This window comes from Sparus aurata, chromosome 22 (genome assembly GCF_900880675.1).
Source record: "Sparus aurata chromosome 22, fSpaAur1.1, whole genome shotgun sequence".
Lineage (NCBI taxonomy): Eukaryota > Metazoa > Chordata > Actinopteri > Spariformes > Sparidae > Sparus > Sparus aurata.
In genome coordinates this window covers 20,016,421-20,036,186 of record NC_044208.1, presented here as the reverse complement: position 1 = coordinate 20,036,186, position 19,766 = coordinate 20,016,421, and the positions used below count along the sequence as shown (strand labels likewise).

The 19,766-nt window shown below is 40.2% G+C and overlaps 1 protein-coding gene across 4 annotated transcripts in view; it reads right to left on the bottom strand.

Moving 5' to 3' along the window:
- LOC115573986 (protein EFR3 homolog B) overlaps positions 1-19,766 on the bottom strand; it is a 34,297-nt gene that overhangs the window by 13,656 nt on the left and 875 nt on the right. The window contains exons 1-5 of one of the 4 annotated variants that reach the window (XM_030405159.1): positions 19,444-19,679; positions 7,307-7,383; positions 4,618-4,745; positions 3,905-4,055; positions 241-362 (exon numbers count right to left, since the gene is read on the bottom strand). In XM_030405159.1, the coding sequence (XP_030261019.1) occupies positions 241-362; positions 3,905-4,055; positions 4,618-4,745; positions 7,307-7,383; positions 19,444-19,528 (563 nt within the window). In that variant the 5' untranslated portion in view covers positions 19,529-19,679. Of the gene's footprint in view, positions 1-240; positions 363-3,904; positions 4,056-4,617; positions 4,746-7,306; positions 7,384-16,634; positions 16,828-16,900; positions 17,382-19,443; positions 19,680-19,766 lie in introns of those variants that run through there. The other 3 variants (XM_030405161.1, XM_030405160.1, XM_030405162.1) reach the window with 3 other exon arrangements.

Below are 19,766 nucleotides of genomic sequence, written 5' to 3'. Positions count from 1 at the left end.
GTTTTCAGTCTGTTAACCTTTAAATCTGCAAAGCTATATTTAACTGTTCAAAGATATCTATTTTCGGCAGATGACAGAGATAAAAACAAGCTTAAACACTTTCAGAGGATTTGTTTAAGAAGATATTAAAAAATGCTCGGGGACAGCGGCAGGCTAAAAAAAGGACTCCCTGAAGTAGTCTAAAAACAGCAGTTACTAAATAATTCTGTCTCTAGCGCAATCGAGCATCTGTCCACTCACTTGGTGCGGATGTCAGGGTCCTCGTAGCTGGAGTGGCACATCTCACTGAAGCGTGACACAAAGAAGTCATAGCTCCGGTGGTATGATGGTGTATCCTCTTCTATGTTGGCAAACTTCACAAACTGAGAAGGGAAGAGGAGGCGAGGGGGAAAAAGTTAAATATAATGTCATGTAAAACTGAATCACAACTGTAGAGGTTTACAGTAATAAGTCTGCTCCTGAAAAGACCAAAATTATTTCAATTTGATTAAACACTAATGAAATAACTGTAAATACTCCAGGGTGAATATCTCCTAAATTAAAGGCAAACCACGGCGCCATAACATCTCATTAAGAGTGAAAAGCACAGGGCAGAGGGAGGCCCTCCCACTGGGCTTGAAAATGTCACCATTTAAACACCCTGACATTTAGCTTCACAACACTCTCCGATTAATAAATTATGGACTGAATTTCAGTCAAGACAGACAGGATACCACCCGAAGCAAGAATTATAGGGTGAACCTTCAGTAGAGCAGATTGTAATTAAAGTACATAAATCCCCCCCAAAAAAGGCTGGATTTCAGTAACCTTCACTGGAAGGCTAAGAAGCGGAGCGTTAAGGTAGAAAGTGAACGTCTAAAAGAAGACCCTTGAGAATCTATTTCCTGTGTACAAAATTTGTATTTGGAGTGGTTTTGAAATTTAATGAAGTGCCCAATTAAATGAAGTGAACCCTAACTCCTTGTGAAGCCGCTTAGCTGCTGCTGTAAATCGCTTCAGCAGTTGATACCTTGAAGCTGCCCAGTATCACTGTAAGTAATACTGGGCAGCTTTCAGTAAATCAATGTATCAACTCTGTCCGCTGAAACAAACTTTCTATTTAATTGAAAGCTTTAATAATAGGTTCTAAAGCCCCTGGCGATAGAGACCTGAGATTATATTTGTTTTGTTGCGACCAGAGGCTAAGACCGCTAAGTCCTTTCTATCACAGAGCCATCCAAATAAATAAGGTAAGCTGACAGAAACACTAACTCAGGGACTGATGTGTTGGATTGTGTTGGAAAGGGCTCTGCAGAACAAGGTTTTAGGTCAGTGACACGTAGTGTGAGAAAACCTGGCTGGGCTTGAGAATCCTGCGGTGATAAACTCTGTAATCTGCTCCTTTCACCTCTATGTGGCACCGGCCTGCTTCATACCGCTCACACGAAGAAGGAAAGATACTGCTTGGTAGTTCCATAGGAACACATAATACATGTACAGCTGTAGATATGATAGAGCTGCGACGATTAAACTATTTGTTTTTGACTTTTTACAACAATTATTCTCTCTGTTAACTATTTTTTTAATTGATTAATCCGTTTCAGTAATTATGTAAGAAAGAAACTGAATTCTTTGACTCCAGCTTCTTAAATGTTAATATATTTTGGTTTATTTACACCTCGATGACTGAATATCTTTGGGTTGTGGACAAAGACATTTGAGGACATTATTTTGGTCTTTGGCCCAAACTGATGAACATTTTTCCCCATTTCCTGACATTGTATTAACAAAGCATTAATTGAGAATATTAATTGAGAGCATAATCAACAAATTAATTGACAATAAAAATAATCATTAGTTGCAGCACTAGTGAGGGAGGAAGCACAGGGTTGAGTGTATGCATGGACCGATAAATTATAGCCCAATCAATAGCTCCACAGTTCAACAACAGACACCATGAATGCAAAGCTTTAAACGAGCAGATACGGCAAAATTCTCCTGTTATTGGTTGTGGTAAATAGCTCTGTAATACATAATCAATCATGCAGTATGGCCTTGCATCTGTCCTAAAAACACACCCATGAGTGTGTGCATGGGAGATGGATAGCACAAAGATTATGAGCGAGAGGCTGGCGTGTCTCGTCAATCTGTGTATCTGACCGCAGAGCTTTGCCAGTATGGTGTGCGGCTAATCTGATTTCCTTTGTGTCCTCTGCTGACCCAGGCGACAGCGCTGATAGCTACTCCCCACATCAGAGCATGCTCATCACTCACACTACCTCTGTCCACCACTCTCTTGCTGAGCTGTGATCTTCCTCCAATACTAACGTAGTATTACTCTGAAGGTTAACGTCTCTTTGACTTTGTGCCATCGCATCATGAAAGTAAATGCACCCCCCCAACTTCTGATTAGATAATACCTCTAAATCCACTGAAATGGGTCGAATCGGATGAGACAGAAAAGCTTAGAAACTGAGGCACATTAGACACACATTAGTGAGCGACAGTTTGAGGATGTCAGTATTTATCTAAATTTATACCAGTAAAACAGGCTGTCTTAGCTTTTTATGTCCAAATGAGAGGTTAGGCAAAGTTTCTTTGATGATTAAATTATATTTAGAGCATTATATTTAGAGAACATTTTGTCTGTGTTTTTCCTCAGATGTAAATAGAAACTGTACATCCTCAAATTAAATCACAGACACAAACATCATCATTCGGCAATTGCCCTGTCAATATGCATTTGTATGCTGCTAAACTGTCCTGTTGCTTGAACACAATTTGTGTTACTGTTATTACTAGGGGTGGTGAAAAAAATCGATAATTGAATAATCGCGATTATAATATTGCCGATTATGAATCAATTATTAAATTTCCAAAGCTTTAAAAAAATTATTATTATTTTTTATTTTTTTCAAAGCAATGGCAGTGGGGGGAATAGAGAAACACAACCTGGTTCTCGTCACTGACAATGCCTCTAACATGAGTCCGGCTCTTTTAACAGTGAAAGACTACATTTAAAACAAAGTAAAAAATAATAATTTGGATATTACAGTTACACTATACAATATTGAAGGTGTTGTGAGGTGTTACTCAAAAGAGAAGTTAAATAATTCAGCAGCTGACTGATGTTAAATGGAAGATCAATAATCGTTAATAATTGAAAATCGAATCAAGACTTCAATAATCGGAATCGAATCGAATCGGGAAATTGGGCTAATTAACCACCCCTAGTTATTACTGTTGTCCTATTTCCCAAATCAGTCTCTGCTTATGTCTGTTTCTGCAAGCTGTTCAGTACCTTACATGTCATGTCTGTGCTTGCTTGTATTTGCTTGTTGTTGTATTGTTTGCCCTTGTTTCATTGGACTGTAATTTGCCCTGCTTTTACTGTAAATGACATAACTGACATCTTGAGTGTTGTTTTGAGCTTGTGTCTGGCCTGGGACTACTGATGGAAACTAGAGTCTTGGCTAATTCTAACATAAACTAAAGTCGATCAGTGAAAACATAAATAAAATAAAGTTCATTAAGAGTGATTGATTTGCTTAGTCTAATGGTAACCACGCAGGCCCTTTTCCATCAAGTTAGCTCTGTTCCCTGAACCAGTTTCATTCAAGATGAATTGAACCTCTGTGTTATCTTGTAAACCAGCCCTCATTTCCACCAGCTTTGAGCAGAACTGCTGCGATCAAGGATCAACCGCAGACATTACACAAAGGGAAGCAACTTTATGTGCAACAATTGTGCTGGAACGGGTTCAATGTTGATGGAAAAGAGGGAGCAGTGTACACATTTTCAGAGAGAAGGAGCAGGCTACCAGTTGTATAACTTGCAAGATTTCTTAGATTAATTCTTTCATAGATCCAAAACAATAAAACATCTGATGAACACTGAAATTTGCAATATAATCCTGGAAACCCACCGAGTTGGTTCCTAGGATCTGCAGGTTGGGTTTGTCGGACTCGAGCAGCTTGCGCACCATCTTGAGGAAACTCTCCACAAACAGGTTGATGCTCTGACAGTGGCAGGCCATCAGCAGCTGGTCCAGGGCTTCCATGGCTATGCACACATAGCTGAAGTGAAGGGGAATGAGACACAGAAATTTCTGGATGACACGATGTGCTGGGATATTATATATACATAATAATAAAACAAATGCATACAATCTACATGTCTACCTACTCACAAAAATCTAAATGTAATAAAGCTCTCCCAGACAAACTCTGGAGACTCGCACACTGGGCAGATTTTAGCTAGACTCTGCCAAGTGTAAATGTAATCTGTACAGGCTGTGTGCATTGGAGAAATTAATCACAGTCGTAGTCATGAGTCATGAAAGAAAACAACTTCTGTGGCACATCAAGTAAGTACAGAGTTTACAGAAAGATCACCATTGATCATCCCACACATGTCATGTTGATTTTGTTTTAGATAAGAATGACAAATTTGCCTCCATGTCTACAAATTCTTCCCAGAAAGAAATTAACATATTAATCGTATTGGTGCGGAATTCTAATCAGTTAACTCAATGTGCAGCACAAAAGAAATTGTTCAGTATTTGTCAGAGTGGAGGCAGCTCAACTGTTTTTTTGAAAAAAAGACTATATTGAATGACGATTGACTGGTGATGCTCACCCGTATCTGTGTCGGGCCACATCCCTTGACAATCTCTCAGACAGGTAGGCTCCGATACGGTCGAGCTTCTCGGGAGCTGACAGGGCATAGAATGTCAGCTTCTCCATGTTGGCTTTCACCAGCCCATCCTAAGGGGGGTGACAAAGGGAGATGGAACGAGGGTGGAAAACAAGATGGAGTAAATCATAAAGCTTTATGGTCTCATTCGCATGGTTTAGTCATTCTCAGATCTGAAGAGATGTAGATAAGGCTGGTGTGTCTGAAAGCAACTGGTTAAAACAAAAGAGCTATCTGAGGTAATCCAATAGAGTGTAAACTGAAGCATGTACTTCTCCTGAAAACCCCAATTGTAAGGGTATAACTAGATCACCAAGTTTCACCTGCTACTTTCCCCCTTGACCTACTTCACTGCTCTTCAGTCTGGTCAGGAGGAGGAGGGAGCTAAAAACATTTATAGTCCAGTGAGATCCTGTTTAGATTCAAACACAAGCCAAAATGTGCGGTCCCAAAGAAAACAGAAGATGATTTCCTCCTGTGAAATGCTAAGGTTTGATAAAATAGGACTACAACTTGATGGAGACATGAGGACTGGCAGGATTTTTTGGAGTTGTACACTCTCAAGTGCCCTGTACATAGTTATGCAAGCAAAGTTGTGGTACATGGGCAGGAAATCATTAATCATTTACAAAGAAACCCAACAAGAGACTATTTATGTAATGTTGGAGGAAAAAAGGTTCCACTGGACCAACAGATTTTATTAGTCTGATATTGCTCTATAAATTTTGTTGATAGAATAAATGTTGTGCGGTTTAAGGTGACTTATCAGGGAAGCTGAGGAAACTGCATTATACTCTCTAAGTTACATGACGCGACACAAATCATTTTTTAAGTGGGCTGTGAGGACTCTTAAAATAACATCTGTACAGATTTTCTGCCCTGGCAGTGTGAATATCTTACAGATCTATAATGAAAACTTTTTTGTCCTGTCTTTTCTCCTCTCTCTGTTTGAATCTTTTAATAGTCATGTTTGAGGTTTTGTAGTTTGAGAGCGACAGGACCAGCAATCAAGTCTTGGAAGTGTATTTATATACAGTGGAAAAAATGATAAGCTGGCTTTTCTGAGCTGCAGCCGCCTGCTCGAGGCGCAGCTCATCTCCAACAAGCCTAACGTCTACCATGAAAAAGGCCTATTCCCATACATGCAAGACAGTGCAGGAAACAATGCGGGCAAAGCACCTTGCTGAAGTCATTTTGAAATTCAATCTCAGATAGATATATTTTTTGACACGTTATTGCAGGACACACACATGTCTTATTAACGACATTAGCAGCTGCCTTATTCAATTCAAGATTTTTCAGCTCTTGGCCTTTCTTTTGTGTATGCAGTCACATTAGCGTGGTTTCCTGGCATACCTAAATGTTATGGGGGCCTAATTATGCTTGGGTTTCTCTGACAAGGACAAGTCAAAATGTCTGCTGTAGAAGGAGGGCCTATTCTTTCCATCAGAGGGTTATTTTGGAGATCAGCACAGGGCGACAGCTCTGCGTCTGTGTATTTCTCTAAAACATCCTGTGGCTAGAGTCCATTATCGATCACACAGCCAGAATATTGCAGCTGGCTATAAAACAACACCCCTCCAGTTGAAAAGCTGATTCTTGGCTTTTGTTCATTAGAGTCAATCATTTTGTAGTTCTGTAGACTCATATTACAGCTTCTGTAGAATTTCAACAGAGTAAATCAAGGAATGGCCAGGACCTAATACAATGATAAAGTGACGGATACACTGATCCAGTTAAAACACTTTGTACAATTAGTAATGTACAAACCACTGTAGGGACATTTTCAGGAGACAGAAGCAAGGATGCAAAACTTATATTCAAGTACTTTACCACCAACTGTCTGGGAGAAACACTGAACTACAGTAAATGTGTATATACACACACACCTCCACATTCTCCCACAGTGTGACACACATCTGAGTAAATGTTATCAGACACCGTCACTACTCCCAAGTTGCAGAGGTACAGTTAGTTACAGTTACAGCAGCTCTAAGACAAACTTAGAAGTCATTTTTGAGAGCACAATGAGCAAGTGCACCTGCAAGCACAAAACAATTAGGTCTGTGTGTACTTGTATGCTCCATGTATTGCAGTTTTGGCCACAGATCTTAGAGGTAACGTGGGTTACTGCAGTAGCACAGAGGCATTATGAAGAGTTTCCTCTGCAACAAATCAGCTCCATCTTCCAGCCAAATTAATTCTCTTTATGAGTCAGCTGCATCAGATCTCAGATAATCTGAGAAAACGGTAGCAAAGATGGGGTCTGTGGTTTGTTGCCAACAGCTTTGAATAAGATAGTGAGGCATGGAGGTGGTTTTCTGATCACGTCTACCTTAGTATTCCTAAACCTAAGACAATATCATAACATGGTGTTTATATGAACCTGCAAAGAGACTGCAGATGGAAAGCTTCCTGCTGAATTTAATACAGCACAATATTTCTCACAATTTATTCTCGCCTTTTTGAAATCTGTTGTGCATTGTTCTTGTATAAACTGAATTTAATAGCCTAGATGATTAGATAACAATTACCTTAACAATAACATATCAAATGCATTAGAAAGATACACATAATGAAACAGAAGACAAAGATATACAAACAAACAAAAAGTGTTGCTTGAGCTTCTCACCTCTGGGTCTTCTGGGAAGATGTTGTCCACCAGCCTCTTGTACCGAGGCCTGAGGGCCCCGCAACAACCACAAACCCCTAAAGAAGGCAAGAGATAAAGAGGAATAAAAAAAAGAGAGAGGGTCAAGTTCACTCATGCAGTATGACTGACAGAAATACAATAAAAATAGAGAAATATAAAAAGTAAACATGTCTTCTTCTCTTGTCCCTTCTCTGTCGCAGTAAAATATGTCTGTTCTGTTGAAAGAACACAGTGCCTAAGTAACATGGTACTTCTTAAATTGACCACTTGTTCCAAAAGGTAAGTGTCGAGACACTACAAACTCTAGGTAGGGTAATAATTACAGTAATTTAAAGGAAGCAACTAATAACCTGACAATAACTATGTCACCAGAGGTAGAGGTGGAAACATAAGTGCTGAAAAATAAGTCAGAAAACAAATGCTGTAGCAACCGTCAACTGATTTGTCAGCAAGGAAAACACAGCTGCAGCTAATAAAATAATAATGGGTGAGCTAACGAGCAAGTATTGACAACAGTCACGTCAGTACTACAGTTAATGTCCTATTAAAGTGGCACACTTGAATATAAGCATACACATGGTTAATTTTATAACTGTAGGCGCAGTCGTCTAGCCTGCCGTGACAGGAAAAAATGATTAAGTGAAGTGTGGAAAAGCCCGGTGTTTCCTAGTGAACTGCTGAATATGAAAATAAGACAAACTGCAACATCAACCGCTTTCATCAGACCAGTTTAAAAAACAGAGCAAAAATCCACAAAACAGCATGCTCAAATACCCTGCCAGAGTACAGACGTTGCCAAATGCTGAATTAAAATCACTTATGTCAGTATTGGCGTGATGTTGTTATTCAAAATACCAAGTCCAAGACTAAAAACATGAAGATATGTTCATTTTTATGGACATTATTGCAAACAGAAGCTTGGCTACGTGAAGGTAATTCTGTGCAAAGACAGCTGAGGAGAGCCAGATAAGGAAAGAATGTGGTCACAAGATAATCACAGTCACAACAATACTGCTCAGATAACACACACACACACACACACACACACACACACACACACACACTCAGTGCAATCAGGATAGCCTTGAAGAGAAGAGTGCAACACACTGAACAGTGATTTTTCTGACTTTGCATTGAGGAGAAAGCAGGCTAGGCAGCAGCAAAGAGAGCTGGATTCTGATTGGTTGAGGGAATTCAGCAGTGGTGAGTCATAAGGAGACCCTGTGAGAATGAAGAAATGTGAGGGGTGGGGGTGAGAGGGGGATAACTTCCAAAAACACAAAATAAATAATCTAACCCTCCACACAGTTGCACATAACAATATTATCCTAAGGATTATTATCTTCCTGCTTACATCAAATAAGGATATACGAGTGTAGGAGTCACAAAAAAAGTAGGTCATTATGGTTTCAGCATTGCAGTAAAGTAAATGAAGGATTTGATAGTCTGACACTTCAACAGACGTGTCAGACAAAAGCATAACAATCTGTAGAGAAACAGCTTTTCTGCCTTCCTCCCACCCAACGTCAATTTCCTTCCCTCTATTCTCCCAAAGGAAAAATGTTTCATTATTCATCATTTTTGTTTGCTGTTACACCGATTGAAGCCTTTTTTGCTCATATGGCACAAAAGTACATTTTGTAAGCACACTGACCAGACATTAACCAGCTATTTGCTATCCATGTATCCATGCATGTATGTATTGTATCCAACATACACCAATACATCACATTTCTTTTTTGTATGCACCACCAGAATTGTATGAGAACTCGCAAATTTTCCAGTGATATATCATCTGAAAAAACAAAAAAATCTACCTAATTCAAACAAAGACCACTTGACAAAAAATAAGGATGGGAAACAAACGTATAGTAAAAATATGTAGAGTATAGAGTGCATGCATCCCACACAATACATTTTGCTGCAACTAACAACTATTTTCATTATGGAGTCATCTGTCAACAATTCTCTCAAATTAATTGACAAACCTTTGATTCTAAAATGTCACAGAATAGTGCTTCCTGTGCTGAAATCTTGGGAGTTTTTACAGGAGAACAATGGTTAAAACAAATCAGAATTGGAGAGAAGAGTTTGGAGTTTACCTGGAGGATTTGAAGTTATTTCCAAAGACATGGCAGAATTTTTAACTGATTTAACAATCGAGATGAGGCAACAACTGTAACTTCTCACCCTTCCAAGTTTTCAGAGGCAATGATTGGCTTATTCAGCATTTTGTGAGTTCGTTTAGCAAGTATATAAATGTAATGGACGCTTATTTATGGGTAAAAATGCAGCAAAGCAGATTTAAATGAGGAACTGTATACTTAAGTTTGATATTTTGGATCATCCCTTCACACACCAAAGGCACCAAGCTACTAAACTGGCCTGACCTTCAGGAGCCAGTGTCTTGTCGAAGGACACTTCCACATGCCAACAGGAGGTGCAGAGGATAAGCCCATCAACCTTAATCACAGCTGTCCCAGTAACAGTCCTCCTTCAGGGCTATGCTCCTATATTCACTAGCCGTCTGGTATGTTATCATTGACCTGCACCTGGGAGAAGAGCGGTGAGCATAAGCAGGATGTCCTTGAAAAGCCCTTTAATAGAGAAAAAAATGCGTCTTTAGCGTCTTGACCACATAGAGGTGTTTGTTTCAAGGCGTCTGTCTGTGCTCTAAAAGTTCAGCTGAAGTCCACAGCAGGAGTTCTGCTGGAGCTCAGGCTTATCTCTGAGAGCCGCATGTCTATTCATAGTGCTGTTCCTCTCTCCTCCATCACTTCAAACACTAATCAGGCCTTTGCACCCCTTCCTCCCTCCCTCTGTCCCTTCCCCCTGCACCCACCCAGCCTCCCTACACCATCTCCTCTCATCGTTGCTGTATTGGCCCGGGGCCTGAGTGTAGGAGTCGCCGATGAATTTAATGCAGCAGGTCCCAAGTGTAGAGAGGATAGGGTGGAGGACAATGAGTGACAAAGACACAGGCAGCGAAAGAGAAAACGAGACATGGATGGAAGTGTGACGGGGGAGGTGGACTGTGATGCACTGAATGAGTCACAGATTAGTGCTACTTATTACATCTTCTCTGTCCGGTACAAATCTGTCCTGTCCTCTCTGTCAGCAGGAGAGGAAAGAGATTTTTTAAGAAAAAGAGAAAGTTAAGGGAGAGTAACAGGAAATATTTTAGTTTTGTTCCTTGTTTTTTTTAGAGGGAAAACTTCAGCCGTGCTATTGCGCCAAAAATCCACAATAATTTGAAACAGCTCTGGGGTGTAGCAATTTACATATTATTCCATACTCCTGTGGTGCACTGCAGGCATCTCCATTTTCCATTATGGCAGCTATAACCAAGTTTTATTCATAGGCTAAGTTCTTCACTTTTTAATTTAGTAGTATGACCTTAAAGTTGCTGCCTTTGGTTCTTTTTAGGTCAGCCGGGATAGAAAACAGACGCAGTGTCAATATAAACTTTGAATGTATATCTACACAGTTTCTTGAGACTAAAGTCAATTAATCTTAGGGTCGAAAAGTAATGCCTTTTCAGAAGCTTGATGAAAAGCAGTTCATGTGTTAAGAAAGCTCAGTATTCAACGTATCTTAGTCATTATCACAACGTTAAAACCACTGACAGGTGATGTGAATAACACTGATCATCTCGTTACAATGCAATGTTCTGCTGGTAGACCCTGGGTCCTAACATCCATGAGGATGCCAGGATTTGTCCAATCCATGGAGGACCCACCTCGCAACCCACAGGACTTAAAGGGATCCAACAACCTGGTGAGACACCACAGGACACACCCAGAGGACCTGTGTCCATGCTTCAATGGTTCATAGCCAAGTCTGATCCACGGTGGGGCCTGCATGGATCTGACTTGTTTCATCAAATCCCATGGATGCTTGATAAGACTGGGATCTGGGGAAATTGTAGGTGATGTTTACACAAGGAATGAAGATTTTTCAGCACATTGCACTGTAGAGAGATGATAAATATTGTTCACTTCAACTATAAGTCTTTTAACATTGCTGCTAGGGTTGCAACTGTATGACATTTTAATGATATGATAAACATCTTAGAAATTGTCACTGTTTGATGTTACACAGTGTTACACAGAAGGTTTTTTTGTCTGAACAAACATTTTATTTAAAAAAAAAGAGATCACATGACACTTAATATAAACATAAAATATGTATATATCCATTTTCATACCTTGGTATACCTTCACATCAGTGTACTACTCCTACCCAAGCTGCAACTGATCGGTGTGAATGCAACAATAATGCAACTGATGATTATTTTTAGACGTCTTTAAATTCAAACTGCAAAAGAAAAGTACAAAACTCAAGCTGGAGCCAGTGGTTTCACATTTTTGTCTAATAAATGACTCATAACTGTTGCGGATAAATTTCCAATTGACAGGTTCATTAACTAGAATAATCTAAAACATTAACATATTCATTAACAATACTGCTAACTTCAGAGTGGTGTTAAGTTTGTAAATTTGTGTTTCTGGTGTTGGTAATGTGGGTTAGTTTGGAGAAAAAAAAACTAAGCAAGAGCAACAAGGTGGGTGGACATGAATTTGGATGACAGTGGTGGAAAGCACACATAGGGGGTCTCACGACATCCACCCACTCTGCATGGCAAGCTGACAACACATTTAGGGGCTGGACACTGAGCTGCTCTGCTGCTCCATACACACTCACACATAAGCCCACACACAAATGCGCTCGCACACAGGAACAATGAATTACTGGTTGTTGGTAGACAGAACAATACAAGAAAGAGAAGGCAGACATCTCTGCAGCCTGGTGCACCAGAGTTGGGGAACTTTAGGCTATTATTTAACTTGTTTCACTGATTAGATGCTAAGCGACAAATCAACGCCCACTGAATTTATCTGCGCATACTGGTACCCATGTGAGGGGTCTCCACCCCTTAAATCATCACAGGAAGGAGCCAGCCAATCACAATGCTATTTTTGTCTTTGTAACAATGGGCTGGTACATTAACAGATTACACTCTCCATTTCCCCCAGGATGTCAGCTTAACGCTTTCACTTCAGGGTGAGAGAGAGAGAGAGAGATAGCAAGAGGGGAGGAAAAAAGTGCACGATGAAGTCAGAAAAACAGGGGCAAACAAAATAAATACACATCTCTAAAGGCATGTTTGTGCATGATGATATTTACATAATCATCCTCACACTTAGACAAACACAGTCACGTGGTAACAGGACCATGGTTCTTAGGATTGCAGATACCAGCACTAGAGATGCAGGGATTAACCCAAGGATACAACAAGTACACAAATAAAAACAACTGCTGACGCAACGGGCAGTCTGAAGGCAGAACTAATAAACTTGGTGCACCAGATCAAAGGCAGTGCAGCAAGAAGTTCAGGTAAGCAAAGTTGCATGCACTGTCACCAACCTCGTTTGTGTTTGAGGGGGACTGCGATAGCTAAACAATGGCCAAGGCTGAACACCAGAGCTTTCTCTCCACCAACGAAAAGAACCTTGAGTCGTTGGTATGGTAGCACTTTGGAACAATATCCAGGGGGTTGTTCAAGAGGACAGCTGAAGGTCCAACACCTTGAATCAACTTTGTTTTTATTTTTCTATTGTTTCTGTTCTGAAAGACAAGTGAATCTGTGTTTTTTCCTTAGACTAACTGTATACTTATTGTATCCCTTCTCAGCACTTGACATTAGCACACTACAAACTAGGGCTGAACAAATAATCAAATCGCAATATGGCCAAGTGCAATATCAGAGTTGAAGGAGCTGCTCATTTTGTTTTATAAATAATAAATTGTGTCACAACTAGGGCTGGGCGAAAAATCGGCAAAATCGATTAATTCCAGTTTTTGGTTTAGGACGATTTTTAAAAATGAAAATCGATTTTTTTATTTGACTTGCTCCGCCGCTGCTCCTCATGGGCTCCCTTAGTTCATAGTCGGCTCCGCCCTCCTCCCCGCATTGACTTTCCACAGAGAAACAAACACAACATGCAGCGAGCAAAGAGTTCGTTAATATAAAGGCACTGTCTCGTCAGTAGCTTGGTTTTGTGGCGTCAGACCTCAAACAAACCACCGTCCGCTGCAAAGTTTGTTCAAAGGCTTTTGCACCTAAAGGCAGCGGACCAAACCATTTATTTCCACATCTCAAACAGACACCTGGATCACAGTGAGACACTTGTTGTTCACTGCAAGACCGCGGCAGCCCACACGTATCCACTATAAAGCAGCCAACATTAGCGGAATCATTTAATCATTGTGTCCCGTATGAGAAGAAAGGGTCCCGGTGGACATCTGTTACAGATGCAGTCACATTGCATATCGTTAAAGATATGCTGCTCGTATTTACAGTGGAAACGCCGGAGGTTCATCCACATGCAGAAAATGTTCGACCCCAGACTTGTGTTACGAAGCCACAACGGGGCATGATGTCTCAAGCCAGAGGAAGCAGACAGGTTCGTCTTCCTGGCCAAAAATTAGTAAAATCTATCAACATGTCATGTTTACTATGCAATGCATGCAGATGTTTAATTTAGTTTACATATCTTCAGGGATATGAAATACTTTTTTGTAAACAAAGGCACCTTTTGCAAAGTAAAGTATTTAATGAAAGTTATATTAACACTTTATCAATACCAATATGGAAACTTATCTGTTTTTATAATAGCAAGCAATCTGACATGGTAAATATGTTTACAAAAGCATTTTATCAAAAAGGGACACAGTCTTTTCAAAAGGATGCACTTTTTTATGTGAGTTTGAAGCTGCACTGTTTACAATGGCAGGGCAAATTTGTTGTAAATCATAGCATTAAAATAAAAGCAATGCTTTTAATAATTTCTTTGTAATTTGAAGTTTGTTCTTGAGAAGAGAAAAAAAAATCGATTAAAATCGTAAATCGAGTTTGGTGTAAAAAAATCGGAGATTAAATTTTTAGGCCATATCGCCCAGCCCTAGTCACAACATGCATTTTACATTATAGGGCATTTAACAGATGCTTTTGTCCAAAGCGACATACAGTAATTCATACCTATAGTTACTGATGGCGGCGGCTGCCATGAAAAGTGCCGACCAGCACAGCAGGAGCAGTTTAGGGTTCAGTATCTCAAGGACACTTTGACATTCAGACCAGGGGAATCTAACCAGCAACCTTCTGATAACAAGACGCAGGCTCTACCCCTGAGCCACAGCCGGCCCTGAGCCATTGTAAAACAAAGCATCATGTTGCTACAGAGATCTCCTTGCATATAAATCATATTCTCCAGACTGAGACATTTTTTTGTTTTTTGTGAAAATGGAAGGCAAAAATTATCATCTCCCACTAAAATGGTGACTCATCTTCAAAATCATATCATCTGTCAAAATAAACACATTATAGATTTTCTGCACATCAAACCAAACCAAAAAGGTTCTTTATTTATGTCTGAAACACAAGGAATTTATCTAAAGAAATAGTTAAACTAATTTTAAAAACACACATACACACACACAGGTAGTATGTGACAAGTAGCCCAGCTTATGCTGCAGTGTCATATCTGCACCTGCTGTTCCAAAGCTGCTCTGTAGTTACTAAAATCACATGGCTGACAAGGGGAGTAAATATAGTCCTGATGCCCTGCTGCAAGGAGAATATCAAACACACTTTGGATCTGTGTGTGTGCGTGTGCGCACGTGCGTGTGTATTAGTGTGGTTGAGAGACAGACAAATGTCGTCACTACAAGTTCAGACCTCACCTTCACCTGGCGTCATTCAAAGCACTGGTTTTACTGGCTGCACTCACAAACAAGCAAATGGTGCACTCTCTGATTTTATATATATATATATATATATATATATATATATATATATATATATATATATATATATATATATATATATATATATATATATATATATATATATATATATATATATATATATATAATAAATAAAAATATACATACATATACATATACACACACACACACACACACACATGTGCAAAATTCATGACACTTCTCATGATGGTTACAAAGCATGTTACCCTTCAGGGGTGTTCTTACATAACAGAGAGAGAGGGGGGAGACAGACCAAGTCCTGCTATTTTTACATCAGCAAACAAAGACGGTCAAAACATCCTTAAACATTGAAATGCAAGCACACAGCCGAATCTGCAAACATGCAGAGAGAAAAAGAGGATAGGCGAGGGGAGTCTGAGCAAATACTGAATAATGAGCAAGGCAGATTCAACAGCCAATAAGCACATGGACTGTCACTCAATGAGGTGAGGAGAGGTGGAGAGTCTTGTGGAGAAGATGCAGACAGCATTAGGGAAAGCGTGACAAAGAGTACGAAATTTATGTCAAAGGTGTGAGCTATTCAAACTGCATATATCACCACAATGTGAATCTTACCCCTCCTTCTTTCAGTCACGATGAGACCTAGCTATTGAGAATATGTCTTCAAGCTACTGACACACACACACACACACACACACACACACACACACACACACACTTTGCAGAGGCAAATGTACACTGTATACATTTGTTTCAGTCGTCAATCCATGCGCGCCCGATTCAAAGCACACATTTGATCCAGTGTGGGCGTGTGGCAGCGAACGCGGCTGGTGTAATGCGAACAACATACTGATGAACAGACCCAGCTGCCTTCAAATCCTTGTGACACAAGGCCAATCTGACACGCTATGAATCACAGTCTAACAGGCACCAAAACTGGGCTATGAGGGACTCAAGCCCAGAGCACCATTTCCATACAGTGGCTCACCAGTGGCACTGCACAGTAAAGCCATACTAAGCTCGATCGGCCAGTGTGTATTGTCTGTGCTGATGATTCATTAACCTACAAACTAAAGTCTGTGTTCATCAATAGTCTGCAAAGCAAAGCTGACTACATTTTTAATTAGTGCTAATCAATGAACCATATATCAACTTGTCCCAGTAATACCTTAATGACAGCAAACCATAATACCAAGGGCATTTTCCTCATGATGTGAACATTTTTCAGTAAGGTAACCCATCTTACTTTGAGCAGCACATGTAGTACGTTTCCTGGTTTCGGGGACACATTAATTTTTCACGTGTTTCCTTGAATATTAGCCAATCAGGAAGACCGCGATGAGAAAATCTTACATTTGTACAGTAAGCTTCACAAACACACAAAGTCGATAACACTGATAACAGCAACAGTTAGAATATGTTTCAAGTCCATGGAGCACAATGTTATCACGTCAAATACAACAGAAGTTAAAAGACAAATATAAGACAAAAATAAGACAAAATAAGTATCTTTTACCGAAAATATACATCTTCAGAGCAGGGTCTTCTTGTAAGCCAAGACTGCAATTAAACAGAACTGAATCCTCATAAGAGTCCAAGTTTTCGTAACCTGCTTGTACGAGACATTTCAGTCTAGTGACAGCTGCAATCCATGACAAGCTATGAAGAAACGTGTTTTTAGAATGTAGGAAAACTGGCTGAACGCTGGATGCTTCACATAACTCGCATGCTTACACAGCTGAGAACACACATACAAAAGGCAGGAGAGACTATTATCCTTACCGTACATCGATCGTGATGTTGGAGCCTCTCACGACAGACGCTTATGTTTCCTTAATGCAGCTTCAGATGCTCATACAGACACACTGTCGTGCCAAGAGGCACTGCAAACGCACACAAACACACACACACACTCTCGGATAAATGCCTGCACGTGTGCTTGAAGCTAAAATGCGCACCGTGATTGGTGCAGAGCCTGGCTCGATGCAATGATTTACACACACTCTCTCTGCCGCGCAGTCACACACACACACACACACAGCGGGTTACACACACGCGCACAAAAGGGGGCTGAGAGGCAACGTCAGAGAGAAGCGTGCCGTGATGACCTTGGATTTTCCTGTTTGTCTTCTGCAACAGCGCTCCTTCTAAAGGGGGCAGTGCATATTTCACATGCAGGCGCTCATACAAACACTCATAATCATTTCTCTCAGTTGCACAGAGAGAAGCAGAGAAAGGGGAGCGGGTTGAGAGAGAACGACAGAGAAATGTACACCACGGGGATAGAAAGGGAGAAGACCTCCCACCCACGCAATCTCCTTTCTCCTTCTCTCCACCCCCTGCCAGCATCACTCTTTGCCTCCTCTCCCTCATTAATCTTCCCCATGCCTCTTCATTTCCTTAAATCTCAGTTTTTCCTTCAAAGCTAATAGGACTTTGTGCTACATTTCCTTCCATTTCATAGCCTAATACAAAAATCTTTTGTCCCCTGTCTTCCTTTTGTCAGGGTTGAAAATAAACTTTTCACCATAACATCCACATTGGCCGCCTAGTGGATACTTTAAACACACCAGCCACATTGCTTTTCAATCAGTCACTATTTTTATTGCAATCTTAGGTTAGAAAATGTGTGACTATACAATCATGTTTACTGGTATTTGCATTTCAAAAAAAGCAATGCAATGCAAAACTGTGAAATGTTCAAGATGCCACAGTTTGCTCATTCTCTTCCAGGTTTAATTTTCCAAAATCGTAGTGCATGAATAACACTTTTCAGCAGCTGGCTCTCCCCTCTGTGATGAATGTCACCTGCGCATGAATGCACCACATGAGCAAACCTTTCAAATGGACTCATGCTTTTATCTGCCTCACCACACAGCCATAACAGTGTCAAATGTAAAACCAGATACGATGTTCACATAATTGGCTCTAATGCACGAGTTTGCAGCAAAAGCATTAACCTAATACTGCTGCAGCCTCCTCGTAAAAGCATGAACGAGCGCTTGAAATAAAGTGCATCGCTACTCAACCTCTTTGGTTCAGGTTTTTTTTCATTATTCCAAATGCCGGTTTTTAGATAATAATGCATGAATTTTCAAGACTTACTACCAACATTTAGTTGAATTTCTGTAAACATAAAATAGAGCAATACAACTAAGATCCATTATAAAACCGGGTTTTGCAATTACCAAAAGTGCTCAGCTGTCATTGATTGCGCAAGGAGAAGAGAGTGGGATACAACAGGGACGCTTCAGTGAATTAGAGATGATGGTGAATTGTTCTCAATTCAAAACTCATAAAAACAGATTCTGTTCAGTGTATCATACCATCACTCGCTGTATTTCACTCCAACTTGAGGCAGAAATAAATGTGATACGTAAAAGGTGACTCCACTAATTTTACACATTAAAGTGTGTTTACAGGTCCTGGGGATTTCTACTGCATATGTGAAACAAGTAGTATGAAGTGGTGAAGCCTCCAGTGATATCTCTATATAGCTAAGTTGGACTGTGGGTAATAAAAGCATCAGGTTTTGAAACCAGCAGTCCTCTAGTCAGCCTTGCACTCCTATAACAGTACAGTTTAAATGATCAAATCAACTCCTATTTTTTTTACATACGCAGCAGTCCTCCCCAAGACCCTTTAACACTTTTAATTGGCGGCAATCCCGTTTAAACGCCTTAGAGGGAAAATTCCTCTCTACACTTAGTGTGAATTTCTTGTCTTTGTTCTTGTGGTGAACAACAGGGGTCTTGCTTGAATAATCATCATAGTCAGTTACAATCAAGCTTTGTTTTCCTTGTTCTCAAATGCCAGAAAATCTGATTGTTGGCATGATAATAAATAGTCCCTGTTGAGCTGAATGCATCTCTATATGATGGAGGAACAACTTTCATCTGATCCAACAGGAAGCATTTGCTCATGCAAGACTTGTGAATTATTCAACATTAAAGCAGAAAGTAAAAAAAAATCTAAATGGAAAAATCGAAAATGGAATGAATGAAGGTCTTCTTTAATAAACACTGCTCAACATGTGCCAAGTACCAATCACAACCAATGTTACTTTCGATGTTGTCCCACTCTCGCGCTTAAGTACCCTCTACAAATTGTGAAATAAGCTGTATCAATTTTACAGGACAGGAGGCAGCTCCAGCAAGTCAAACCCATAAACAGCGATTTCCATTTGCGGGATGACATATTTTTGTCAGGCATCATTGAACCATGGGGAAGAAAACAAGTTTTCAGTGGAATAATTCTCTGTTTGTGCCACTTAGAAACTGAAATGGAGCCAGTGAGAGAACAGAGGCGATGGTGTTGTCACTTACCCTTGCCAATGCGATGGTCCAGAAGGGTACGGCAGTCCAGTGCCAGCCTCTGAGAGGCCGGGACATCAGGCGCAGGCAAGGGCATGGCAGGCAAACAACCACACACCGGCTCACAAACACACACACACACACTCTCTCAAACACACACTACTCTTTCACAGACAGAGAAAACCTCCTAACAACGCCAAAAAACCTGCATGTCACGCTACAGGCGGCAGACTAAAAATCTCTTAGTCTTTGGATATATATTTTTGCGAAATAGGCCTCCAAAAATGTAATGTCTTCAGTTCCCCAATTCCTTGTCAGATAGACTAAATGCAAAA